The 26,420-nt window shown below is 36.2% G+C and overlaps 1 protein-coding gene across 1 annotated transcript in view; it reads left to right on the top strand.

Moving 5' to 3' along the window:
- The first annotated feature begins 295 nt into the window (after window positions 1-295).
- Window positions 296-26,420, top strand: part of TEX15 (testis expressed 15, meiosis and synapsis associated) — a 50,265-nt gene continuing 24,140 nt past the window's right edge. Inside the window, exons 1-4 of the mRNA XM_023737831.1 lie at window positions 296-463; window positions 7,857-8,022; window positions 20,416-20,653; window positions 24,559-24,705. Coding sequence (XP_023593599.1) covers window positions 325-463; window positions 7,857-8,022; window positions 20,416-20,653; window positions 24,559-24,705 — 690 coding nt within the window. The 5' untranslated portion in view covers window positions 296-324. The remainder of the gene's footprint in view (window positions 464-7,856; window positions 8,023-20,415; window positions 20,654-24,558; window positions 24,706-26,420) is intronic.

Below are 26,420 nucleotides of genomic sequence, written 5' to 3'. Positions count from 1 at the left end.
AAATTATGTTTGGAAGTTACTAAGCTTTTCAGGAGCACAGAAGCTTTTAGCCTACCCAATTACAATGACATGAATTACAGGAAGAAGTCTATTAGAAACTACAAAATAAATATTTTTAATACTATATATAAGCCAAGTTGTTGATTCATTTTCTGTTTCGGGTAACCTAGCAAATTGATACTGAAACCTGTTTTTAGTGTGACCAAGGATATATTTTTATTAATTTCACTTAAGAACTTTTAAACAATTTTACTGCCATTGCCACTTATGCATTTATAGACTTTCTGCTTAATAACTTTGGATTTATTTTAGGCCAACGACAAAATGGAAGTGAAGCAGATTGCTAAACATAAGACTTTATGGAAAATGGGCTCAACCAGTGAACCTTTATCGATTGCTGGTGTAGAAGCCAATCCTTTGAAGAAATTCATCATTCCAAAGATCAGAAGGACAGCTGGTAAAGGTAATGTTTCTATGGGAGATGAGATTTTTAAAATATTTATTATTGTATTTCTCTGATTCTTAGTTCACGTTTACTTCTGTTTTGTCTCTCTATAAAATCAGGTTAAGTTAGCTCTTTAATACCTTAAACATACACGGAGCTCCGGTTCCAGACAAAATGAAGTAGATGCATTTCTCCTATCCCCCCTACTAAGTACACCTAAAAACTCTAAACGTATGTATGAAACAGACTCTTAAGTGTAGAGAGACAGCAGACCAACTGTGGATCCTGGGACTTGAGGAACAACACAGTAGAAATTCCCTGGGTTTTCTTTACGTCTCCTAAGTATCTCAGACTGGAAGCCAGAGAAGCCCACAACCCAGAGACACCAGTGGGTACAGGCAAAAAAGCCCCAAGGAGAGCTTGCTCTCTCTTGCAAAGTGGAAGGAGTAGACTAGAAAGACAGAAGCCTATTTGACAATAAATGGTCTACTCCTAAAAAACACCAAGGAGAAAAACCATGACCCCTGTATTTTTGTCTGCAAAGGCTAAGTGGAGGGTCTAGACTTAGACCTATACCATTCCTTTCTGCTGGGGTAGTATTACAAGAAAACCCAAACCCTTTGCTGGGTAGTTGATTCCAACTTATAGTGACCCTACCAAAAAGAAAACCTCGTTGTTGAGTCAATGCTGACTCCTAGTGACCCTGTAAACCAAAACAAACCCGTTGCCGTGGAGTCGATTCTGATAAGACCGAGTAGAACTGGTAGGGTTTCCAAGGAGCGCCTGGTGAATTCAAACTGCCGACCTTTTGCATAGCAGCTGTAGCTCTTAACCACTACACCACCAGTGTTTCCAGTGACGCTATAGAGGAGGCCAAGTAGGGAGCCTGGACTTGTAGTAATAAATTCTCCTCCCTCCTGCCCCTGCCCTGTGGTGATGAGTAACCCCTCCCCACTCGGAGTGGCGTCAGCATAGATCAGGTGTGGAGCCTGGATTTTTGCCATGCTCAGCAATAACAAGGCATCTCTCTCCCTCCCACAGTGTCAGTGGCAATTAGTGTCAATGGCAGTTGAGTGGGGAGTGTAGACGTCCACCCTTGTCCAGTGATAAAATGGCAGCCACCTCCAGGGTGACAGTGGAGGCACGTGGAGAGCCAGGATTTCAACCTTACCCAGTGGTAAAGATTCAGATCCCCCTTCCCCCTGCTGGCATGGCTCGAGTAGAACTAAGACAGGATTTAATCACGTTTAGGTCCAGAGTCTCATAACATTACCCAAAATAAATAAAAAATAACTTGTCTTACCAACAACCAGAAAAATCTCAACTTGAATAGGAAGAGACAGTGAGCAGATGCCAACACCAAGCTGACAGAGGTTTTAGGATTATCTGACAAGGATTTTAAAGCAGCTGTCATAAAAAATGTTTCAACAAGCAATTGCAAACACTCTTGAAACAAATAAAAAAATATTAAATCTTAGCAAAGAAATGGAAAATATAATAAGGAAGCAAATGGAAGTTTTGGAACCAAAAAATACAATAATTGAAATAAAATCTCATTAGATTGGGTAGTTAGAAGAATGGAGAAGACAGTGACAAGAATCAGTGAACTTGAAGATAGATCAGCGTCAATTTTCTGATTGTGATATAATTACAAAAGATGTTATCATTGGAGGAAACAAGGTCAAGAGTATGTATCTCTATTATATTTTACAACTTCATGTGACTCTAACAGTTATCTCAAAATTAAAGGTTTTATAAAACACCATTGTTAACTGCTGTCAAGTCAGTTCCCAACTTATGGTGACCCCTTGCACAAGGAGGTCAGACCATTGTGATTCATAGGGTTTTCATTGGCTGATTTTCAGAAGTAGATCTCCAGGCCTTTCTTCCTAGTCCATCTTAGTCTGGAAGTTCCACTGAAACCTGTTAATCATCATAGTAACATGCAAGCCTCTACTGACATACAAGTAGTGACTGTGCTTTAGGAACATTGGCCGGGAATCAAACCTGGTTCTCCCATGTGAAGGCAAGAATTCTATCACTGAACCACCACTGCCCTCAAAACACCATAGTTAAGATGGAATTTTAAAACATTCAGGTAACTCACAGGAAGGCACAAAAAATGAAACAGAAATGAGCTAAAACAGAAAATAAACAATTAAATGGCAGGCTTTGGCCCTAACGTAACAATTGTATTAAATGTAAATGATCTAAATACACCAATTAAATGACAGGTTGGCAGAATGAATAATAAAACATGGCCCAACTATATACTGTTGACAGGAAAGGAAACTCACTTCAAATATAATGATACAGGTTGGTTGAAACTAAACATATGGAAAAGATACGCCATGCAAACATTAACCAAAATAAAGCTGGAGTAGCTATGTTAATATCATATGAAGTGTAGATTTCAGAGAAAGAAAATTATCAGGGACATTACATAATGATAAGAGGATCAGTCCACCAAGAAGATAAAGCAGTCATAAATGTGCATGCAGTAAACAACAGAGCTTCAAAATACATAAAGCAAAAATGATAGAACTGGAAGGAGAAAAGAGTTGGATCCAGAATTATAGTTGGAGACTTCAGTGCACCTTTCTCAACATTTAATAGAACCTACTAGACAGAAAATCAACAAGGATACTAGAAGAAATTACTGTCAACCAACAGGATCTGATCAGCATTTATAGATTACTCCACTCAACAACAGCAGAATAGACATTATCGTGGGCCATGAAACAAATCTAACATGGTTGAAAGAATTGAAATTATGCAGAATGTGTTCTCTCTAACCACAGTGGACTCAAATTAGAAATTGATAATACATGATAGGTAAATCTCCACTTGGAAAGTAAAGAACACATTTCTAAATAATTTATGGGATTTCAAGGGAGATTATTGAACTGAATGAAAATGAACATATCAAAATTTGAAGGAAAGCACTAAAGCGTTGCTGACAAAGGACTTTATAGCACTAAATGGTTACATTAGTAAAGAGTTTCAACTGAATAATAAAATCTGTCATCATTTTTTTCTTTTTAAAAAATAATTTGTTGTTGTTGATAATGTACGTCACAGAACATACATCAGTTCAGCAATATATACATGTACAATTCATTGACATCAGTTGCATTTTTCAAGTTTTGCAGCTATTGTTTCCTATTCTGAATTGTTTCTCCTGCATTAACATAAACTCACTGCCACCTAAGAAAAGCTGTCATCTTAAGAAACTAAAAACAACAGCAAAATAAGCCCAGAATAAATGGAAGGAAATAATGATATGAACAAAAATCAACAAAATAAGAAGTAGAAAAACAATGGAGAAAATCAGTGAAACAAAATGCTATTTGAAAAGATCAATAAACCTCTAGTAAGACTGACAAGAAAACATATAAACCACAAATTATGATTATCAAGAATGAAACAAGATATCACCACCAGTCTGCAGACGTTGAAAGAATAACAAGGGAATACTACAAACAAGCTATACACATAAACTTAACAATTTAGATGAAGCAGACCAATTTGTTAAAAAGTATAAACTAGCAAAACTCAACATATAATACTAAGGAAATAATAGCCTTGTAACTATTAAATTGACTTCGTAGTTGAAAACTGTTGAAAAAGAAATCTCCAGACTCAGATGGTTTCAATGGAGAATTCCACTGAACATTTAAAAAAGAATTAACATAAATTCTAAATAATCTCTTCCAGAAAATAGAAAAGGGGAAAACACTTCCCAAAAAATTGTATGAGGACAGTATTACCTTGGTATCAAAACCAGACAAAGGTTAAAGAAGAACCTAATTTGCTGTGTAAACTTTCACCAAAAATACAATAAAAAAAAAAGTACGAGAAAAGAAAACTATGGAACAATATCCATCATGAACATAGATGCAGAAATTCTAAATATAAGCTGATGAAATCCAGCAATATATAAAAGGAATTATATACTATAACCAGGTGGGTTTTATTCCAGGGATGGAAGGCTGATTCAGTATTTGAAAATCTGTGTAATCCACCATATTCACGGGTTAAAGAAGAAAAATCACGATCATATCAATTAGTATAAAAAAGCATTTGACAAAATAGCAACATCCATTCATGATAAAAACTCTCAGCACACTAGGAATAGAGGGGAACTTCCTCAACTTGATAAAGAGCATGTACAAAAAACCTAGAGCTAACATTTAATGATGAAAGACAGACTGCTTTCCCCTTGAGATAGGAAAAAAGGCAAAAGAGTGTTCCCTCACCACTTTTATTCAGCGTAGTACTGGAAGTTCTAGTCAGTGCAATAAGTCAAGGTATATAGGCTGGAAAGGAAGAAATAAAACTGTCCCAAATTAAAGTTGACATGATAGTCTACATAGAAAATCCTGATGAAGCTATACAGTAAATCCCCTAGAACAAGTGAGTTCAGTAAGGTCTCTGATCAAAGATCAAAATACGAAAGTCAATCGTATTTCTGTATACTGACAACAAACACATAGATAGCAAAATGAAAAACATAACATTTATAATAGCTCAAAACTGAAATACTTGGGAGAAGATCCAACAAAACGTACAGAAGTCGTATGTCAAAATCTAGAACGCTGATGAGAGAAATCAAAGAAAATGTGAATAAATGGAGAGATGTATTATGTGTTCACGGATTAGAAGACTTAAGCATAATTAAGATGTCAGTTCTCTCCAAATTGGTCTATAGGTTTATTGCAAAACTTCATTAAGACTTTTTGTAAATAGACAAGCTTATTCTAAAATTTATATATGTGAAGGCAAAGAAACTAGAATAGCTAAAACAGTTTCGGGATAGAAGACTGAAGTGAATGGAATCACTCTACCCAATATTAAAGCTTAGTATCTAGCTATAGTAATCAAGACAGTACGGTATTGGTGGGGGCATAGACACATAGATCAGTGAAACGGAAATAGACCCACACAAATACGTAAAATTGTTTTTTTTTTTTTTTTTCAGTTGATTTTTTTGACAGGTGCAAAAGCAGTTCAGTGGAGGAAAGATAGTTTTTTCAAGAAATGCAATTGGACATTCATAGGCCCAAAAAAAACCTTGCCCTAAATGTCACACAAAAATTAATTAAAAATGAATCCTGGATTTAAATGTAAAATAAAACACTATAAAATATTTAAAGAAAACATAGGAGAGCATCTGCAGGATATAGGACTAGATGAAGAGTTCTTAGACATGTCACCATAAGCACAATCCATAAAAAAATCACTAAAATGACTTCATCAAAATAAAAACTTCTGCTCTTCAAAAGACCCTGTTAGAAGGATGAAAAGACAAGCTAAGAGGGGGAGAAAATATTTGCAAATCACATATCTGACCAAGGACTCATGTCTAGAATATATAAAGAGCTCTCAAAACTCAGTAGTCCAAAAAATAAAAAAGAAACAATCCAGTTAGAAAACAGGAAGGAGACATGAACAGATATTTCACCAGAGAAGACATAATGCATGGCAAATAAGCGCATATAAAAAGGTGTCCCACATCATTAGCCGTTAGGGAAGTAAACCTGAAAACCACAATGAAATATTTTTGGACACTTGTTAGAACAGCTAAAATTAAAACGAATGATAGCTATATATTCTGGTGAGGGTGTGGAGAAACCACATCACTCATGTATTGCTGGAAGGGATGTAAAATGGCATGGCCACTCTGGAAGACGGTTCAGCAGTTCTTTCAGAAATTAAACATGTAACTACCACATGACCCAGGAGTGTACTCTGGGGCGTTTATCCCACAGAGATGAAAACTTGTGTCCACCAGAAACCTCTTCATGAATGCTCATAGCAGCTTCATTTGTAATAGTCAAAAATTAGAAAGTACTCAAATTTCCATTGGGTGAGTGCAGTTAAACCAATCGTGATACATCCATCCCATGGAATGTTATAACTCAGCAGTATAAAGAAACAACCTATTGATACAACAACTCTGCTGGATCTCGGGCGGTGTGCTGAGTGAAAAAATTCAATTTCCACAGGTCATATACCACATAATTGCATTTATGTAACATTATAGAAATGACAGCCTCAGATATGCAGAACAGATTAGTAGTTTTTGGGGCTTAGGGACAAGCAAGGGGATGGGAGGTGGGTGAGTTTGACTATATATAAAAAAGTGTAGCACACAGGAGATCTTTGTGGTAATAGGACCATTCTGCATCTTGATTTTAGTAGTGGTTACATGAATACCAACCAAAACCCGTTACTGTCGAGCTGATTCTGACTCATAGTGACTATATAGAGCAGAGTAGAACTGCCCCATAGGGTTTCCAAGGAGTGGCTGGTGGATTCGCACTGCCAACCTTATGGGTAGCAGCTGAGCCCTTAACCACTGTGCCATCAGGGCTCCTGCATGAATCCACACAAGCAAATAAGTGCATGTAAAACTTATAAAATCTTAATAAGGTCTGTGGATTGTACCCATGTCATTTTCCTGGTTTTAATATCGTACTATATATAAGGTTTCTGCCAGGGGAAACTGGGTGAAGAGTACACGGGACCTTTCTGTACTGTTCCTCCATTGTCCTGTGACTCTGTATTCATTTCAAGATAAAATTTAAAAAAAATATGCAAAATCTTATACCTTATGAAACTCAAATTTGTAACCACTAGATACTGTTAAAAATATTTAAGTGAAAATTTTATTTATTTGGGTCAGTGATAGAATTAAAAATGGGAAAGGGATGAGAAGTGAGTTTATTTGCTAATCAGCTGGTTTAACCATTGGTTTAACTTCTTTTGATTTGATAGCTGAAATATAAAGAGCAATGGTTTTATTAAATCCGTGTATATGAAACCATACATATTTGCTCCCTGCTTTTCTCTGATTCTTTTTACTTGATGTTTTTTATCCTTTTGTACATCAGTTTTACTGCAGCAATAATTGAAACATCGCTCACTGCCCTGAGAAAGTGCGTCACCACTTACTTATGCCACTGGATTAGTCAGCAACTTACAAAGGTGTCCTGGTACTTTTCAAGTCAAAATAACCAAATAATTTTCTAGTATATAGGTTTGCCTTATTTTTGCCTAGGAAATTACAAGTGTTCATGCACTAACAGTAGCTACCAACTTTCTGTTACCATGCTTGTATATAGAATCAGTGTACATCTTAAGTTGAAAGGAATTACCTAAACTCTGTATCTGTCAATTTTACAAATTCAAATAGGTATGCAGAGAAAAGCGAGATTCATATCAAATGTAGGAAGTCTGTATTACGTATTATTCTTGTACAGCCTTAAATATAAATTGTTGCCTTCAGATGTTAATGAAAATTCCAAGTACTTGGTTATTTTGAGTCTTATATTAGAGGTACAGTTGTCTGATAACACTATTTCAAACACAGGTACCTACTCATCCTTTTCTTTTTCTTCATCTTTAGTTTACTTGTCACCTTGTTGCACCAATACTAGGGAGTATAGTTTCATACATGATACGCTTAACCAGTGCAGGCTTGATGTTAACTGTGATCTGCGGTCATCGTGGCAATTTGGGGATACAAAACTGGTTCACAATGAGGATCTGGAAAAAAATTTTACTGCTAAGAGGTAAGTTACTGTGCCCTAAACAAGTCTGAGATTTTTTGTTTGTTTTTGTGGTGCTTTATGTTATTTTTACCAGTTGATATTTAGTAAGTATTTCTAGAAAAATAAGTACAGAGATTATTTATCCACTATTTTGTTAACCTCCTCATAGCCTCCTGTAATAGTGAAAAGCTAAGTGTGAGATTGAATTAGTACATTTTATGCATTAAGGTAGTCAGATTTCGGACACCCGCTTCTAATTTGTAATTTTGATAAATTATTCAAAAGCATACATCACCACATTTATTAAGCAGCCATTTTGGAGATCCCTTGTACTTCCTGGATAATATAAAACAAGTTAAAGTAATCAGAAAGTAACTTTTCTTTTTTGACCTTACTCTTCAGAGACTGAGGTGATTTGAGAGGATTGTATCTGGCTGTTTCCATCTAGTTGGTTACAGGCACTCGCTTTGGGTTGGTGCCACTATTTCTGACACTTAAATTTTAAAAAGTATTCCTTCTACTTTTTGGGAAGCCAGATGGATTATATTATGTTATTGTAGTAAGAAAAACAACATAAGCAAAGTTCTCGTAAAAATTTTGTGGTTACACTTACAGATCTTGCGCTTTAGTGTTTTCATTTTCTGAACTTGCCTCCTTCAACATTTTGCATTTTTCAACTTAAAATCTAGCTGATAGACCCACATTTAGAACTCATTTTGAAATATTTTGGTTTCTTTTTAGTTTGAGTCAATTCCTCTTGATTCAGACATGCTGCCCCGCTTGGTGTCAGTTTGGAGATTTGGGATTGGAGTGAGGGAATGACAGAATGAGTGCATATTTTATTCTCTTCCTTTAAAAGCCACGGCTTGGAGCATAAGTGGAAAAGACTAGATATATTCTGCCACTTTCAGATTGAAAGAACATTTGATCAAAAATGTATTGCTGATATTATTCCCTAATTTGGGTTATTTAGGCATTTTGAAATTTTGTGCTTTTTCAGAATGTTACACTGCCCAACACTAAATTTTCAACCAGTCATCTCTCCCAGTTAGTGTTAGAGAAAAGTTAGAACTACCCAATAGTTGACATATTTGAACTATGGTATTGGTGAAGGATGTTGAGTATACCATGAACTGCCAGAAATATGAACAAATCTGTCTTAGAAGAAGTACAGCCTGAATGTTCCTTAGAAGCGAGGATGGTGAGACTGTATCTTGCATACTTTGGACACATTATCAGGAGGGACCAATCTCTGGAGAAGGATATCACACTTGGTAGAGGGTCAGCAAAAAAGAGGAAGGCCCTCAATGAGATGGATTGCACAGGGGCTGCAACAAGGGGCTCGAACATACCTACTATTGTGAGGGTGGCACAGGACTGAGCAGTGTTTCATTCTGTTACTTATAGGGTCGCTGTAAGTCAGAACTGACTGGATGACACCTAACAACAACAACCCAGCAATACTGGGTATGTTCTCAGTGCAGTTGCAGTTGAGTCAGTTCAACTCATGGTGACCCTGTGTGTGTCAGACTGGAATTGTGCTCCGTAGAGTTTTCAGTGGATGATTTGTCGGAAGTAAATCACAGATCTTTTTTCCCAGGTGTCTCTGGGTGAACCTCTACCCTTTTTTGGTTAGCAGCCGAGTGTGTTAACCATTTGCACCCCCCAGGGACTTACTACTGGATATGTTAAGACCTCTTAGATGACCAACAAGTATAAAGTTTATTGTTTCCTTAGGTGTTTCCCAGTTAGACAGACTCCTTTGTTTTCCATAGTACTTTATACTTGTTTTGTGACCCGGTTGGTTTGTGTTTCGTTCCCCTCTACTACCTTGCAAATTTTATCTTGTTTTTGATATACAGTGTAAAACTGAATGACAACACAGTTGGTACTTAAATGTAACATTGAGTTAAATTTTTGTCTCACTTTTTTAATCAGTGATGCCAGGAAGTACCCTTGAATCATTTTTGGCCTTAAGACACAAGTGGATAATAAAAATAAGCAGAATGATTAGTAGAAGAAAATAGAATGGAGAGATAAAAGAGAGTGGTAATAACATTGACTGCGTCTGCCGTTATGTTTATCGCCCCTTAGAGAGTGTAACAAGTTAATAAATTTGTGGCCTCAGGAAAAGCAAGAAGCTCCAAAAAGAACAATCTCCACTTGTTATCTACATTCTATCTACCCTTTCTTAAGTATGGAATAAACAGAAACACCTTAATAATCCAAACTTCTTAAGTATGGAATAAACAGAAACACCTTAATAATCCAAACATACGTATTCATTCATTCTTCCAACGTTTGTTTACTGTGTCTGACATTAGATACCCTTGGAGAAAAGTGAGTAAATAAAGTTTGCTTCTCAGCCCTAAAGAATTTACATTCTAGTGGAGAAAGACATACAACTAAAAGTAAAACAATATGTAGGCACACAGATGAGGGATTGATTATTCTTCCTGAGAGGCTTTAGAAAGATTTTGAAGAGAAGAAACTTGAACTGGCTTAACTGAGTTAAGTTCTGAGTTCGGTTCTGCTTGAGAACATTGCCCTATTTGTATCAAGTTGGCCCTTTTTTGTTTTGTTTCATTTTTAAGATAATTTATTCTTAAACACATTTCGGATTTATGTGAAAGGATATCATTTTAAAGATAGTCAGTACCCAGGTTGATAATGATGCTGTGGTTGAATTTGTACTTAATATCTCAGTTTACATCTCATCCCCGATGAATAGCCTGAGCATTCCATAGAAAATTTCATCCACATTTTCAATGATTGATTCCAAAGAAGGGCAGAACTAAGCCAGTTTGGGCCAGTGATAAGAAGGAGACAGGTTTGTTTGATTTCTCTGGGAGAGAAGCCAGTCTGATGTGAACAAGGAAGCATGCTATTCTAGCTGATAATATTAGCACTCTTGGGATAATGAGATTAGTATTAGCATGACCCTAAGCTGAGGATGAAGCCCTGGTGGCACAGTGGTTAAGCCCTTGGCTGCTAACCAAAAAGTCGACAGTTTGAATCCATCAGCCGCTCCTTGGAGACTGTTTAGGACAGTGCGACCCTGTCTGTAGGGTCCTATGAGTTGGAATCAACTCGACGGCAACAGGTTTGATTTTTTTTTAAGCTGAGGACAGAAAAATAAAGACATGAGAAGATCCTAGATCTCTGATGACATCTGGTGCCACAAAATCAATCAGCTCTGATAAAGGCTGCCTGATTGCAGAATTTCTGGTTATATACCTTAAGAAGTTAACTTAGCTTTAAGCCAGTTTAAATGGGTTTCTATTAAAGTCAATATCATTCTAACTGGTACTAAATTTGGTACTAGGAAAGGGATAGTTGCAAGTAAAAGATTCTAAAATCTGGATTTTACGGATGGGAGAAGGGCCGTAAGGACCCACACTGTTCTCACATGGGAAGTTGTTGATACAATTTTTCTTGTACTATGGGGCATAGGTTGTGTGCTTCAGAAGAGAAATTGTACAAAAAAAATTTAGAATGTTAGAATTCTATGGCCATTTCCTGTTTAGACCCAAGAGGTCTTTTTAAAATCAGAGAAAATTCAAATTCAGTAAGAAAGATTCTTTCTGCTTGTGGGCTAGGTTCTCAGTCCAGCTTTGCGAGATTAGCTTGAAGTAGAAGAGTTCATCGTTTCCAAAGCTAGTATGAATATGGGTTAAAAGATGTAATAGGAGTTACATGTGCAGCAAAACATAAATCTGTAGCTTTAGACCTCTCCCAAGTTTTAAGAATTTTCTTAAGCTAGTCAAGTGTATACAGTAAATATGTATCTTAGATTAAGTCTGGGGGAAGGAGCAGTTTCAAATTGGAATCCTCCAATAGGTAAAAGCCATTCTAAATTCAGGGCATTCGGAGGGAGAGGTCAGGAGATCTCAAAGGCTTGTTGCCAGGAGACAGAAATTCTCAGACTCAACTATTGTTTAAACAAGATCTCTTGCTATGGTTACTAGCCTTTAGAATTTTGAGGGCAAGAAATCCTAGCTATATTTTGAGTAGAAGGATATGTTTGTGCTAAGAGCTAGTTAACACTGATCATTGTTGTGCCGTTCTTGACTTTTCTGAATTTAATTGTAGTTAACCTATATTTTCCTTCACTAATGTAATTCAGGCATTGCTGACTTAACCTTTTGGCATATGCTGCATGAATACTGTCATTTTCTCCTCTGAAAATGAAGGTGTATCACATCAAGGATCTGGACTTAGATGCGGTAACTAGATGCGACTTTGGGTTACCCCTTCTTGTGAGGTGGATTGAAAGTGCTTTGTGTGGACAAGTGCGTTTTTGAAAGTGTATGTGTTGTAAGAAGGGTGTGTATAAATACAGAGCCAGACAGGTAGAATGTGGTAGACTGCAGTCTTCCCACCAATGCTAAACCATCTTAGATACTTAGTCTAAACCGTTCTTTGTCCCATTCCGCTTGTCTTTATGTGCAAGTCTAGCCAGTATGGGCCAGTGGAACACAGCATGACAGTTACTCGGAGATCCTGAGAAGGTGAAGTTAGTATCTCTCCTGGTGGATGTTTGAGCAAGGAAGCCTGTAGACCTAGTTGCTGCTGGCAGCCCTGTTACGACCGTGGGAGGAACCAGACGTGGATAAACCTGAAACTGTGGACAGCAGAGTGGAGAGTCAGGAGAAAAACTCCTGATTTCCTAATGTTGTTGAGGGGCTGAGTAAATTCAGAATCTGCCTGTGGTTGGCAGTGTGATGCTCCCCCAAAGAAGCCCATATTTTAATCCCTAGAATCTGTGAATATGTTACCTTAGATGGCAAAAGGGACTTTCTAGATGTGATTGGGTTATAGACCTTGAGCTGGGGGATTATTCTAGATTATCTGGTGAGCCCATTTTAATTGCAGATGTGATTGAGATGATAGACCTTGAGATGAGGGATTATTCTAGATAATTTAAGTGAGCCCATTTTAACCACATAAGATGTTAAAAACCAAAGAGGAAGGCAGAAGAGTGGATCAGAGAGAGGAGACAGAAGAAAGAAGGGTGAGAGAGAGACTCAGGCTGCCGTTGCTGACTTTGCTAATGGAGGAAGGGGCCGTGAGCCAAGGAATGTGGCTGACTTCTAGAAGCTGAGAACACCTCCTGGGTGATAGCCCACAAAGAAACAGAGACCCTAGTCCTACAATTGCAAGTCATTGCATTCTGCCAAAGAAAGGGATCCTCCCCTAGAACCTCAGAAAGAAATGCAGCCCTGCTGACACCTTGATTTTGTCTGATGAGATCTGTGTCAGATTTATGACCTACATAAGGGTAAAATAATAAATTTGTGTTGTTTGAAGCTGCTAAGCTTGTAGTAATTGTTACAGAAGCAATAAAAAACTAATAGACTGCCCAGTCTCTGGACTTCTTGTGAGTTAGCCAGTTTCTTTCTTGTTTGAACCTTGTTGAATCTCAATTTCTCTTAGCTGTCTGTGCTTCATTTCATATATTCTGCTTTGAGCCAGTGAACGGTGATTGCTTATCTCCAGTAATCTGATGGATTTGAAAACTATTAAGTACCCTTTCAAGCTCTCCAGAGGAAATAACCTCGTTTCTGTAACTGTTTTCTAAGCAGTGTATTTACCTGAATATTTTCTCCTAGACACCCCTAGTAGCTAATTACACTCATTTTTTCTTTGTTTTCCAGTTAAACTTAGAAATAATACTTCCCAGTGTTTCATTTACTCATGATTATCTGCAGTATTCAAGTTATCTTGGAATTTATTCTTTATGATGTAATTATGGGTTGCATTTGAGGCGCTTATACTCTTAACTTTGTTGTAATTTGTTTCAGTAGGGAGACAGCGTGGTAGCACAGAGTTAATTCTAAGTTCACAGTCTTCAGAAAGATGGATCCAAGATTCCAGTCCTGTTTCTACCACTCACTTGTTGTACTGTGCTAACTTCTGTAACTTCTCTGTCAGTATCAGCTTTCTCATCTAAGTTTTTTATGTTTATTACTCAATGTTTAATAAAATGGCAGTTAAAAATAATAACCAGAAATGACAAATCCACATACAAGAGTACAGCTACACAATTTAACACTTGAGCTGATTTTGAGATTTTTACTCCAGAGCTTAAAGTATGTATAAAGTTCAGGGTCTGACAGATTTTGACATTAATTCCTCATTAGTATGCATAAAAACATGGGGAGATGTTTCTGAAAAAATTATTCTTAACTCTTGTGATTTATTTATATTTTTAAGATTTATTATATATTTAAGATAAATATACTGTTAGCATTGAATTTGATGGTTATTGTCTGTTGGTAATAGGTCACCTATGTGCTCGTTCTTTATAGTCTTATGTGATTACATGTTACTGTACACATGGAATACTGTTCAGATTCATGTTACTTATTGTCTCTGAAATGGAAATCTTTAGACTCAGAGCTTTGAACCTTTAATATACTGACACAGATCCTACTGTCTGAATAACTTTGAAAACCCAAATCTTTTACCAAACTTTTTAGAGCCAGATATAGTTTTAAAAACTAATTAGACATAATGTCACATAATTGTACATGTAAAATATGTTGAAATGGCAAATGTTATATATAAACTTAGCACCACTAAAACAAAAAAAAAAAAGCCAATAAGGCCTAAATTATGTAATTCTGAAAACATACACTGATAACTATAAAGTATTTATTAGTATTATTACTTACACAAAATGCCAGGGAATGTTTTCTACTTTAATTTACCATGATTTTGGAGCCCTGGGTCAGGTTACATTATTCGATTCCATTTGTTAAGTTATATTATCCAATTCCACTGATTCCCTTAAAAGGATATAATTGCTATTCAGCAAGATGACTAGGAAAAAGGATATTTATTTATTTATTTTCTTTCACTGGTGAGAACAACACTGATCCCAGTAGAAGATTCTCCACAATTTGGTAATAAAGTTATTAAATGCCACTCCAGATCTTTGGTTGAAAAATCTTTTATAGCTTCTTAAGTAGAAATTAATGGGATAGTATGACACGTAGGAGTTTAATTATGTCCTATTTCTGTTTCTTCTTGTTGAAGCTAGAGTTTGCAGATCTTCAGTAAAATTAAAAGTCATAATTTGACATCATAAAAATTATAATTTCTACTTAAACATAACTGTGGATCTGGGTATAATTCGGCTTTTTCCATGAAATCATACTTTGAGTTTATCGTGAAGGGATATGTAGAAAGCAGAATCTGGGAGAGAGTAGTAACATTACATTCTCAGAGATACAGTAATTGCTATAGGGCATTTCAAGCCTCCACACCCAAACTAACTTCATTATATAAATGGAGGTAAAAAACATAGCCTTACAGTGAGGTTTTTAAAACTGGAACTCTTGGCACTGCTTCTTCTTTACAATAGAGTATTTTTGCATAAACTTTTTATTGATATACTTAGAAAGAGCTTGGATGTTAAGCATATAACTATTTTTTTTTAAATACACCCATATAACCAGTGCCCAAATGAAGAAACAGAACATCTCTCAAGAAGTCCCTCTAGTGCCCCTCCCAATCACTATTCCTCCTAGCAATGGTAACCACTATCCTGACTTCCCTAACAACGTAAGTTTTACCTGTTTTTGAACTTCGTATAAATGGAATCAATACAGTATACTCTTTTGTGTCTTGCTTGTTTTCCTTTAGTGTTGTCTGTGAAGGTCATCCAAGTTGTTGCATTCAACAATAGTTCTCGTTGATGCATAAATTTCGATTGTGTGAATATAACACGATTTGTCCATTCTTCTGTTGATGGAACTTTGGATTGTTCTCGCCTTTAAACATTCCTGTACATGTCTTTTGATGAACATGCATACACATTTCTTTCTGTTAGGTGTCTACCTAGGATGTAATTGCTAGGTGGTAGGATATGCTATATGTTTAACATTAATAGATATTACTAAACTGTCCAATATGATGGTATAAAGTTTCACTCCCACCATAAATTCGTTCTTCTGTATCTTTACCAGCACGTGGTATTGCTCTTGCCATTTAGCCATTCTGTTGTTGTGCGGTAGTATCTCAGGATGGTTTTAATTTGCATATCCCTGATTGCTGATGAAGTTGAGCGCCTTTTTATATGTTTATTCGTTGGTTAGATACTCTGTTTTGTCAAGTCCTTTGCCCATTTTTCAGTTGGGTTGTTTCCTTTTTTCTTACTGATTTCCATGAGTTCTTTATATATTCTGGTTATAACTTCCTTTGTCAGGTACAAGCGTTGCAAATGTTACTGCCTTCTCCCACAGAGTTGTTTGCCTTTTTATGCTCTTAGTAGTGTCTTTTGATGAACAGAAGTTCTTAATTTTGATGTTAAATAGATCAGATTTTTCCTCTATGATTAGCTTCTTTTGTGTCCTGTTTAAGAGGTCTTTGCTTTCCCAGAAAGCCACAGAGATAGTCTTCAGTTTACTTCTGAAAGCTTTGTTGTTTTACATTTTAGGTTTAGTTGGCGGTTGTATGTTATGTGAGGTAGGTGTCAAGGTCATCTTTTTTTTTCTCATCTTGCTAAACAATTGAATAGACTCCATTTATTTAAAGATTATTCCCATCCCTTACTGAATTGAGTGGTGCCACTGTCATAAATCAGAGCACCATATATGTGTGTTTGTGTTTCTGGATTCTTCTTTGTTCATTAGTGTATTTGCCTATTCCCTGTACCAAAGCCACACTGGTTTAATTATTTTTATAGGTCTTAATAACTGATGGTGTTAAGTCCTCCAGTTTTATTCTTCAAAATTGCCTTGGCTATACTTAGCCCTTTAGGTTTTGCTACCAATTTTAGAATCAGTTGGTCAGTTCCCGGCCCCCCCCCCCACATACTTGCTGGACTTTTGGTTAGAATTGCATTGAATCTGTACATAAATTTGGGAAAAATAGCCATCTTGCAATATTGAGCCTTCTGGTCCATGAACATGGTATATCTTTCAATTTTATTAGGCCTTTTAAATTTCAGTAACATAAATTTCAGTATAAAGTTCTTAATATACTTTGTTATGTTTACTTTTAAGTACTTATTCTTTTTTTAATGCTGTTGTGAATCCTGCTTTTTGGGGATTGATACGTAGAAATAACACATTTTTTTTTGCATGTTTATATTGTATCCATTAATCTTGTGATATTTATTAGTTGTAATACAATGTAGATTTATTTGGATTTTCTTCATGTACAACCATTTATCTCTGGATGACAGTTTTATTTATTTTTTTCCAATTCTTACACCTATCATTTCTTTTTCTTACTTTATGGCTGTGACTGACATGTCCATTGCAGTGCACATAGAAGTGATGATAGTGGGCATCCGTGTCTCATTACAAGTTTCAGAGAAAATTATCACTAATTCACCATTTTAAGTATAATGTTGTTTGTTGTGCTGTTGTAGATGCACGTTTATTTCCTACATATGTACCCACTTTGCACTTATCGACATGGTTAGGTTCCAAAGACCAGGTCATTATGCAAAAATAAACTTTATGCAAGAGTCGAGGCCTTGCCCCTGGTGCATCTCAGGATGCACGTGGGCCCAGTGTCCCCCCTTCCCCACTATGCCTTCACCACCACCACGGAGCCGTGAGTGTTGGAGGTGGTGGTGGTGGTGATGGGGGTTGCCGACTGACTCCAGACCAGCAGGGGCTGATCATCACCTGGCTGCGCTCCAGGGCTTCAGGTGGATCCCTGCGCCTCATCCCTCTACTTTCCTGCTCCACCAGCCCCGGAGACAGGCTTCGGCAGCTGGATGGCTCCTGGGCTTGCAGGCAGTTGAGGCCTGGCTACCTGGGCCCGGTGGAGGCTGCAGAGGTGGCAGAGACGCCTCTTCAGAAGAAGAGACTTCCAAGTCCCCTGCCTGGCTCTGCCATCTCCTTGCGGCCCAGCTGTCCTCACCTCTTGCAAGCCAGCTGCCCACCCCATGCTCGCCACAGGCCTGGGCCGGCTCCTCCACCCGACCCAGGTAATACGAACGGCTGGCAACTTGCACAGCCTTTCCCTCTCACAAACCTTGCCCTCCTCTTCCTTCTTGCCCTCTCGCCTTGGCTCCTTACTAATGTGCAAAATAGTCGGATTGTAGATTTTTTACTACTGTCGTAAATGTGAAATGTCAGATAATGCGATGGTCAGTAAGGGAGAATCAGGAGGGACCTGTCCCTGGAGAAGGACATCAGGCTTGGTAAAATAGAGGGTCAGCGAAAAAGAGGAATACCCTCGATGAGACGGATAAACACAGTGGCTGCAACAATGGGCTCAAACATAGCAACGATTGTGAGGATGGACTGGGCAGTGTTTTTTTTGTTGTACATAGGGTCGCCAGGAGTCGGAATCAACTCAACGAAACTAACAACATGCTGTTCAAAATTTAAAACTAATAAAAACTCTCAAACAAAAATTCTCCCGTCTATATACCTTATCAAAATAGTTCTACCCCACCTACCTCTATCCCTCTGAGGTAACCACAATTTTATTCATTCATAAATGCACATTTTTCCACATTAACTCTGCTATCAGAATATATCTAGTGAATCAATATTGTGTCATATCAATGTGCTGACACTTTTGTTGGTCATAAAATAACGGTGCAGCTTATAATTGATGCATCTTACATTCAATTACGTACAATATTAATTTACTGCACATACACTAACAGATGCAAATATGTATATTTCTCCTCATCTTTGCCTTAGATAAACAGTGGCTCACTCCTTTGAGTCTTGCTTTTTTTTTTTTTTTTTACTTACTAATGAGTGTTGTAGATACTTAACATCAGTACCTAGAGAGCTTCCTCGTTTAAAAAAAATCAGTAATTTCATTACATGAATGTACTACTGTGTTTTTTATGCAGATAATGCAAGCATTGTATGTTTGTTGCCAGCTGCACAGTCCTCCCACCTGTTATTTTTGTAAGTGCACTATGCCAATTTTTTTTTTTTACATATTGCTGACTTCAATTTTTATTTCTGATTACATGGAAACTTCACTTAAGGTAGGTATTGATTTTATATTACTTAAAGTTAATTAATAAAAAACACACAGTTTTGATTGTTTATTTTCCGATTACCGGGGGATTACCAAACTCAGTCCATGATTTCTTGAACGTGGCTTATACCTCATATACAGTTATTATCAAAAGTAACACTTTTGGACTACTTTTATACGCATAAGCAGGAGATTAAAGAAAACTGAGCAGAATGAAAGTAAATGAACAGAATGATAAGATTCACCTGTAATTTGGGAGGATGAGTAAGGCTGAAATTTGCTTCTGGAAGTGTCACGAGAAATGCGTGGTGTATGCGTGGGCGCTCTGTTCCAGAAGTATGTTACTTAATTTCATCATTTCCACGTGTTATGTGTATGGGCATGTTATTTATGTGGGCACGTTATATGCAAAAAAAGGTTTATTTTTTTTACACAGTCTCATACTGATAAATTTAGATTGTTGTCAAGTTTTTGTTGTTTCATTTATGATTATGATTTCTTGGTGAATTAAGCCCTTTATAATTATTTAATGGTCGTCTTTATCTTTGGTAACATTCTTTGTTCTGATATTTGTTTTATCTGATATTAATAAGGCCATTTCCAGGTTTCTTTTGTGTTTACATAGTATATCTGTTTTCGTTCTTTTACTTTTAACATATGTCTTTATTTTTAGTTTCTTATGGACAATATAATACTGGGTTTTGCTTTTTATATCCAGTCTGAAAATCTTTGCCTTTTAATGTTAGTATTTACATCAGTTACATTTAATGTAATTATTGATACGGTTGGATTTAGATTATAATCTTTTCTGAAGATGATTCATACTTTTCTTACTAATAAAATAGGAGTTTGTAGTAAAATCTTAACTTGCTTTTCCTAGCTGTTACATGTATCTCTGAATAATGGAGACTGTCCCTAATAATTGACCTTATATATATAGTTTTCATTTAAGGAAACACATATTTTTCTCTCCATAACATAATTAGTAAGAGCTTATGCTCTGGAACCTGGTAAGAGTTGACATGTATAATTCCAACTTGACCGCTCTGTTACTTTGGCAAGTTTCAGCTTTCTGAACCTCATTTTTAAAATGTGCGTAGCAATAAAAATAATAACATCACCTTCTCGAGTAGTTGAGAATGAAATGACAAAATGCATGTAAAGCTTAAGACTTAACATTACTGGGCACATAAACAGCATTCGAGAAATGTTAGCTCTTATTATCCTGGCTTAGAACGTGAACCTTGAATTCTGGACAAATAGTAATCTATCCCCTTCCTGAATTCATAGATGGCTTTCAGCCTAACTTTGTTAGCATAGGATGCTCACGTGTCTGAATGTTTTCATTAATTTTATTGTTTTCTAACTGTGGTAAGCTGAAATATTTACCTTCACCTTGAAAATTCTACGGAGGTTCTCATTTAACTGCACATTATTTTGTTTCAGGGCAGAGATGCGTGAGAGTGGAAGACATGGGAGAGAACTGGAAGAACATTTCTGCTTTTTAGCACTGCCTCAAAGTGATGTGGCTGAAATATATCAGAATGGAATAAGTACCAAAGCATCTACATTAAAGATATTAGGAAATCCTCTTCTTGGAATTTATGTATTTCGACATGTTGATGTTGCCTTGAATTATGCTCATACTAGAAACAGTGCTGTAGAAAGTATTATAATATTTAAGGTAGGTAGCATAAACCAAATATTAAATGTCATAGTTTGCTCCAAATTTATCTGAATATGTTTTCTTTTCAGTGAGAATTACTAGTGTTTTTAAATTATGTTATATAAAATAAATAATACTTACATTTATGATTGTTACTATCTTCATTGGAAATTTTCCTCTATACCTGTATCTTTACTTGGGTGTACAGCACAAAGCAAAATTCCAAGTAAGTAAAGACTGTCTTTATCATCTTCGTCTTCTCAGTGTACATCTTTTTCTGTCCTGATTGACCCTTTTCTCTTTCCCTCTTTTGTCCAGACCATAATTCATACCGTAGCGTTTTAAGTGTCTTTCTCTGAAACATTGTTTTAATAATTCTGAATTAAACTAAATTACTAAACTTTTACAGTTTAATATATTTGCAGCAATGTTAATTGCTTAGTTTTAATAGTTGTGCCATGGTTATGTAAGATGTTAACATTAGGGAGAGCTGGATACAGCATATATGGGACTTCTGAACTGACTTGGCAACTTTTCTGAGAGTCTAATATTATTTCAAAGCAGAAACAGTGACTGACAGCAGAATCTCAATCATTAACAAATTGATTTTAAGATTTACTCTTGGTTTAATTGCTGTTTTGCCAGAACTACTAAAATCAACAGTAATAGTCAGTGTCCTCATTTGTGTAAGGACTACTTGGGATGTGTGTGTATCCACATACCACCAACAGTTCATCTGGTATACTTCTTATATTTTATACATCAAATACATAAATATTTATATTAAAAATTAATACATTAATGTTAGAAATTTGGAACATACTAAAAAGCTCCAAAATCCCATTAATAAGTTAATTTTTTTGTATATTTTTATTTAATCTTCTGTTTATGTATACAGATAATGCATGTGTAATTGTAATTAAGATATGTTCTTTATGTAATATAACCTGCCTTTTTCACTGATTATAAAATCAACTTTTCTATGCTATTAAATATTCTCTCTAATACTATTTTTAATGGCTGCATGGTATTCCCTAGTGAACCTCTATCATAAACTTGCCTGGTTTTTGGTGGTTTTTGTTTTGCTCTTCTAAATACTACTTGGATCATCCTTGTAGGTATATTCTTACACAGATTTTTTATTATTTGCTAAGAATTAATCGGTTAATTCTTAGATACACTTTTACAACGTTTGGTATGTAGTACACAGTTGTCCTCTGAAAGTAGAACTGCCCCATAGGGTTTCCAAGGTTGTAATCTGTACAGAAGCGGAGTGCCACATCTTTTTCTCATGGAGTGGTTGATGGGTTCGAAGCATGACCTTTTGATGAACAGCTGAGCAGTTAACCACTGCACCACCAGGGCTCCTTGAGAAAGGTAGTGGTGGTGGTTAGGTGCGGATGAGTTGGTTCCCACTCATAGCGACCCTATATACAATAGAACAAAACAGTGCCTCGTCCTGCACCATCCTCACAATCATTCTTATGCTTGAGCCCATTGTTGCAGCCACTGTGTCCATCTCGTTGAGGGTCCGCCTCTTTTTCACAGACCCTCTACTTGCCATTCATGATGTCCTTCTCCAGGGACTGGTCCCTCATGGTAACATGTACAAAGTAAGTGAGATGAAGTCTCACCATCCTCGCTTCCAAGGAACGTTCTGGCTGTACTGCTTCTAAAATTTGTTTGTTCTTCTGGCAGTCCGTGGTATATTCAGTATTCTTCACCAACACCATAATTCAAAGGCATCAATTCTTCTTAGGTCTACCTTATTCATTGTCCAGCTTTTGCATACATAGATGAGGCAATTAAAAATACCGTGCCTTGGGTCAGATGCACCTTAGTCTGCAAAGTGACATCTTTGCTTTTTAATACTTCAAAGAGGTCTGTTGCAGCAGATTTGCCCAATACAGCACGTCATTTGATTTCTTGACTGCTACTTCCATGAGCGTTGATTGTGGATCCAAGTAAAATGAAATCCTTGACAGCTTCAATCTTTTATCCCTTTATCATGATGGTGCTTATTGGTCCAGTTGTGAGTATTTTTGTTTTCTATATGTTGAAGTATAATCCATACTGAAGGCTGTAGTCTTTGATCTTCATCAGTAAGTGCTTCAAGTCCTCTTTGCTTTCTGCAAACACGGTTGTGTCATCTGCATATTGCAGGTTGTTAATGAATCTTCCGCTATCCTGATGCCATCTTCCTCTTGTAGTCCAGCTTCTTGGTTGTACTAGTTGACATTTCCATCACAGTATGTGGGAATGCTTGTTATTGCACACCGTCACTGACTGTAGCTATTATGCTTTTTTAAATTTGTTTGCCAGTGTGTTATGTGATAGTTTATCATTGCTGGTTCAATTTTTTTTCCTTTTCTCTGAATTTAAATATTCTGTATATATTTGTAGACTATTTATATTTAGTGAATTGCCTGTTAATCTTTTGCCAGTTCTTACTTTCTTTTTCTTAGTTTTCCTGTTTGATTTGTAGGCATTATATTTCGTTAACGTGTATTTTGAGAGCTGGACTTCCCTCTGTATGTTGTTGTCATCAGGTGCCATCAAGTCGATTTTCAAGTGGAACAGTGACCCCCTGTGAAAGAGTAGAACTGCCCCATAGGGTTTTCTAGGCTGTATTCTTTATGGGAGCAGATAGCTAGATCTGTCTCCCGTGAAGCCACTGGCTGGGTTTGAACAGTTGACTTTTCAATTTGCAGCTGAGCGCTTAACCATTGTGCCACCAGGGCTCCTTTTCCTCCATATAATGTTTTACTATTTGTTTGTTTGTTAATAAACTTTTTGTTTTTGAATAATTTTTAGACTTAACAGATAAGTTGCAAAGATAATTTCCGTGTATAATTCACCCAGTTTCACCTAACACTGATTGAACATTGGTTTATTATTGTTATCTAAACAGACTGCATTGGGCCTCTCCCAGTTTTCCCACCAGTGTCTTTTCTGTTCCAGAATCCAATCCAGGATAACCCCATTACGTTTTTGAATGAATTATTGTTTTTATTTTTGAATGAGTTGTTTTGATTTTTGAATAAATAAATAACCTATTAAAAAAATAATAATAATAGAATAGCTGAGTTTAAATAAAATGTGAAACTTTTGTCATATTTGTTGGTACTTTCTTCCAGCTTGTCTTTTGCTGCTTAATTACGTTTATGGCTTTTAAAAAAAATTATACTTGTTTTTGATGTATAGAGTTTTAGAATATTTTATAGTCTATGAGTTTTTGGTTGATAATTTCATGCTATGCATGCTTAGAAAAGACTTACCACTTGAAAGTAGACAAATATTTGCCTATATTTCTACAATATTTTCATTATTTTTTTAATATGTAAATATTTAACTTGATTGGTATTTTTTTGTATTACAGATAAAAATAAGTTTTTCAATTGTCTCGGGCCATTTATTGATTTTTCTTGCTTCACTTAATTTCAAATGGTATCTTTTTTATTATACTACATTTTCGTGTATGCTTGGATTTATTTCTGGACTTTGTATTTTGTTCTTTTTTTTTCCCCTTTCCTTGTAGTAGTGCCAGCCTTTTAAAACATGATTTAAATATCTGGAAGTGCTGGTCACCTGCCCTGTTCTCTTGTCTCTGACCCAAAGATTTTTTTTTTTAAGTTTCTAGGCTATTCTTGTTTGTTTAGTCTTCCAAAATAGTTTTTAGACTAAAAATCATCTCTAAAAATAGTTTTTAAAATTTTTTTTTGCAGTTACTCTAATTTACTCTAATTTGGGAAGAGAATTGGCAGAATTTCAATTTCAAGTCACCCTATTCATCTGGGACATGGATTGTCTCTCCATTCATCTCTCTAAATTCCTTAAAAATAGTGTTAGCCTTAATTTGTGTTCCAAATATGTAAGCGTTTTTAAATGTTTTTTTGTTTTTGTTTTTAACTTTTTGCTTTTAGGTTCTCTTTGGAAAAGTGAAGAAAATTCAGCCTTCTGTAGATAAAAACAAAGTTTGTTTGGATCCTTCTCCTAATTTTGATTGCCATATGTCAAGAAATACACCTTCTCCGAAAGATACCATGGAGCTACAAGCCTACGGTTCAGCAGTATGTTAACTTTTCAGTTCATGTGACTGACTGCTTGAAAGCCCCGTTTTTCACAGTCAATGACAAAAGACTTAAAAGAACTTCCCAAAATATTAATTGCAAAGTTCTTAATTTATTCAATGTAATATGACCTTACATAAATAGTGAAAGCTGTTCTAATGTTTGTGATCTGGGAATGTTAAGAAAGAAGTTTCCAAATTTACATTTAACTTTATTCAAAGTACAGTGGCTCCTTTATTTAGATATTCCATAGATTAATTCCTAATTTACAAAACGTGCCAACTTCACTTTTAAAAAGGCTGTTTTGTAACAAGGTTATTGATTCTTTGTACTTTAAAGGGAGAAAAGGTTGACTTTATTTCTTTTGTTGTTAGGTGCTGTCCAGTCGATTTATGACTTACAGCAACCCCATGTCACAGAGTAAAATTGCCCCATAGGGGTTTTTTAGGCTGTAATCTTTACAGGAACAGATCACCAGGTCTTTCTCCCGTGAAGCTGATGAGTGGGTTCGAACTGCCAGTCTTTCGGTTAGCAGCTGAGTGCTTGATTTTTGCACCACCAGGGCTCCTTACTACTAAGTATTTTAAGATATAAGTCTTCTATTATATGTTGCTGAAACACTTAGTGGATTTTTAGTCTTCTGTATATATACTTCCACATAAAAGGTATTAAGCTATTGTTATTTTCACAATTGACTTGTATAGTGGTTCCAGAGCATATGCAAAACATTTACCTTTTAAGAAAAAGATTTTTTATTTAAAAATCGATTGTGTCTGCCCAGCTACCACCGACTGCTCTGACCAGGATCACAACAGAGGGTTCTAGACAGAGCTGGAGAAGGATGTAGAACAAAATTCTAACTCACACACAAAACAAGACCAGATTTACTGGCCTAAAGGAGGCTGGAGAAATCCCGAGAGTATGGCCCCAGACACCCTTTTAGCTCAGTGGTGAAGTCGTCTCCAAGGTTCACCGTTCAGCCTGGGAGTGGACAGCCCCATAAAACCAGATGGGACTAATGAGGTACAGCAGTCCAGGGACAAGAGGCAGAAGGGGACAGGGAAGCTGGTGATAGGGAACCCAAGGTTGAGTAAGGATAGTGTTGCTGTGTTGTGAGGTTGTTAACCATTGTCATAGGGCAACGTGTACTAACTGTTAAATGAGAAACTATTTTGTTCTGTAAGCCTTCATCTAAAGTGAGAATAGCAGCACAATTGGAAGAGTGTAGTCGATGTCACTGAACTGTGCATGTAGAAATTTTTGAAATGGTGTATATTTGGCTATGTATATTTTCACCAAAAAAAAAAGGTCAAGAAAGGAGAGGGTTGATATGTTGTGGGGTTGTTAACCAATGTCATAAAACAATATGTGTACTAAGAAACCATTTCTTCTGTAAGCCTTCACCTGAAGTACAATAAAAAATAAAAAAATGCAGAAAAAAATATCGATCGTATCTGCTTCTGCAGACATTAGTAGCCTACCAAGAAAAAGATATATGGTGGAAAAGAAAGAGGTTTTTACCTGGGGTGGAGGAGAAGGAGTGTTGACACATCACGGGGTTGGCAACCAATGTCACAAGACAATTTGTGTATTAACTGTTTAATGAGAAACTAACTTGTTCTGTAAACTTTAACCTAAATCACAGTAAAAATAAATAAATAAAAAGAAAAGAAGGAAATTTTAGATATCTATAAAAAAACCGTTGTTGTTAGGTG

Source organism: Trichechus manatus, unplaced genomic scaffold, assembly GCF_000243295.1.
Source record: "Trichechus manatus latirostris isolate Lorelei unplaced genomic scaffold, TriManLat1.0 scaffold00109, whole genome shotgun sequence".
In the NCBI taxonomy this organism is placed as follows: domain Eukaryota; kingdom Metazoa; phylum Chordata; class Mammalia; order Sirenia; family Trichechidae; genus Trichechus; species Trichechus manatus.
Note: the sequence above shows the minus strand (reverse complement) of the source record. Positions and strands in the feature narration are given on the sequence as shown.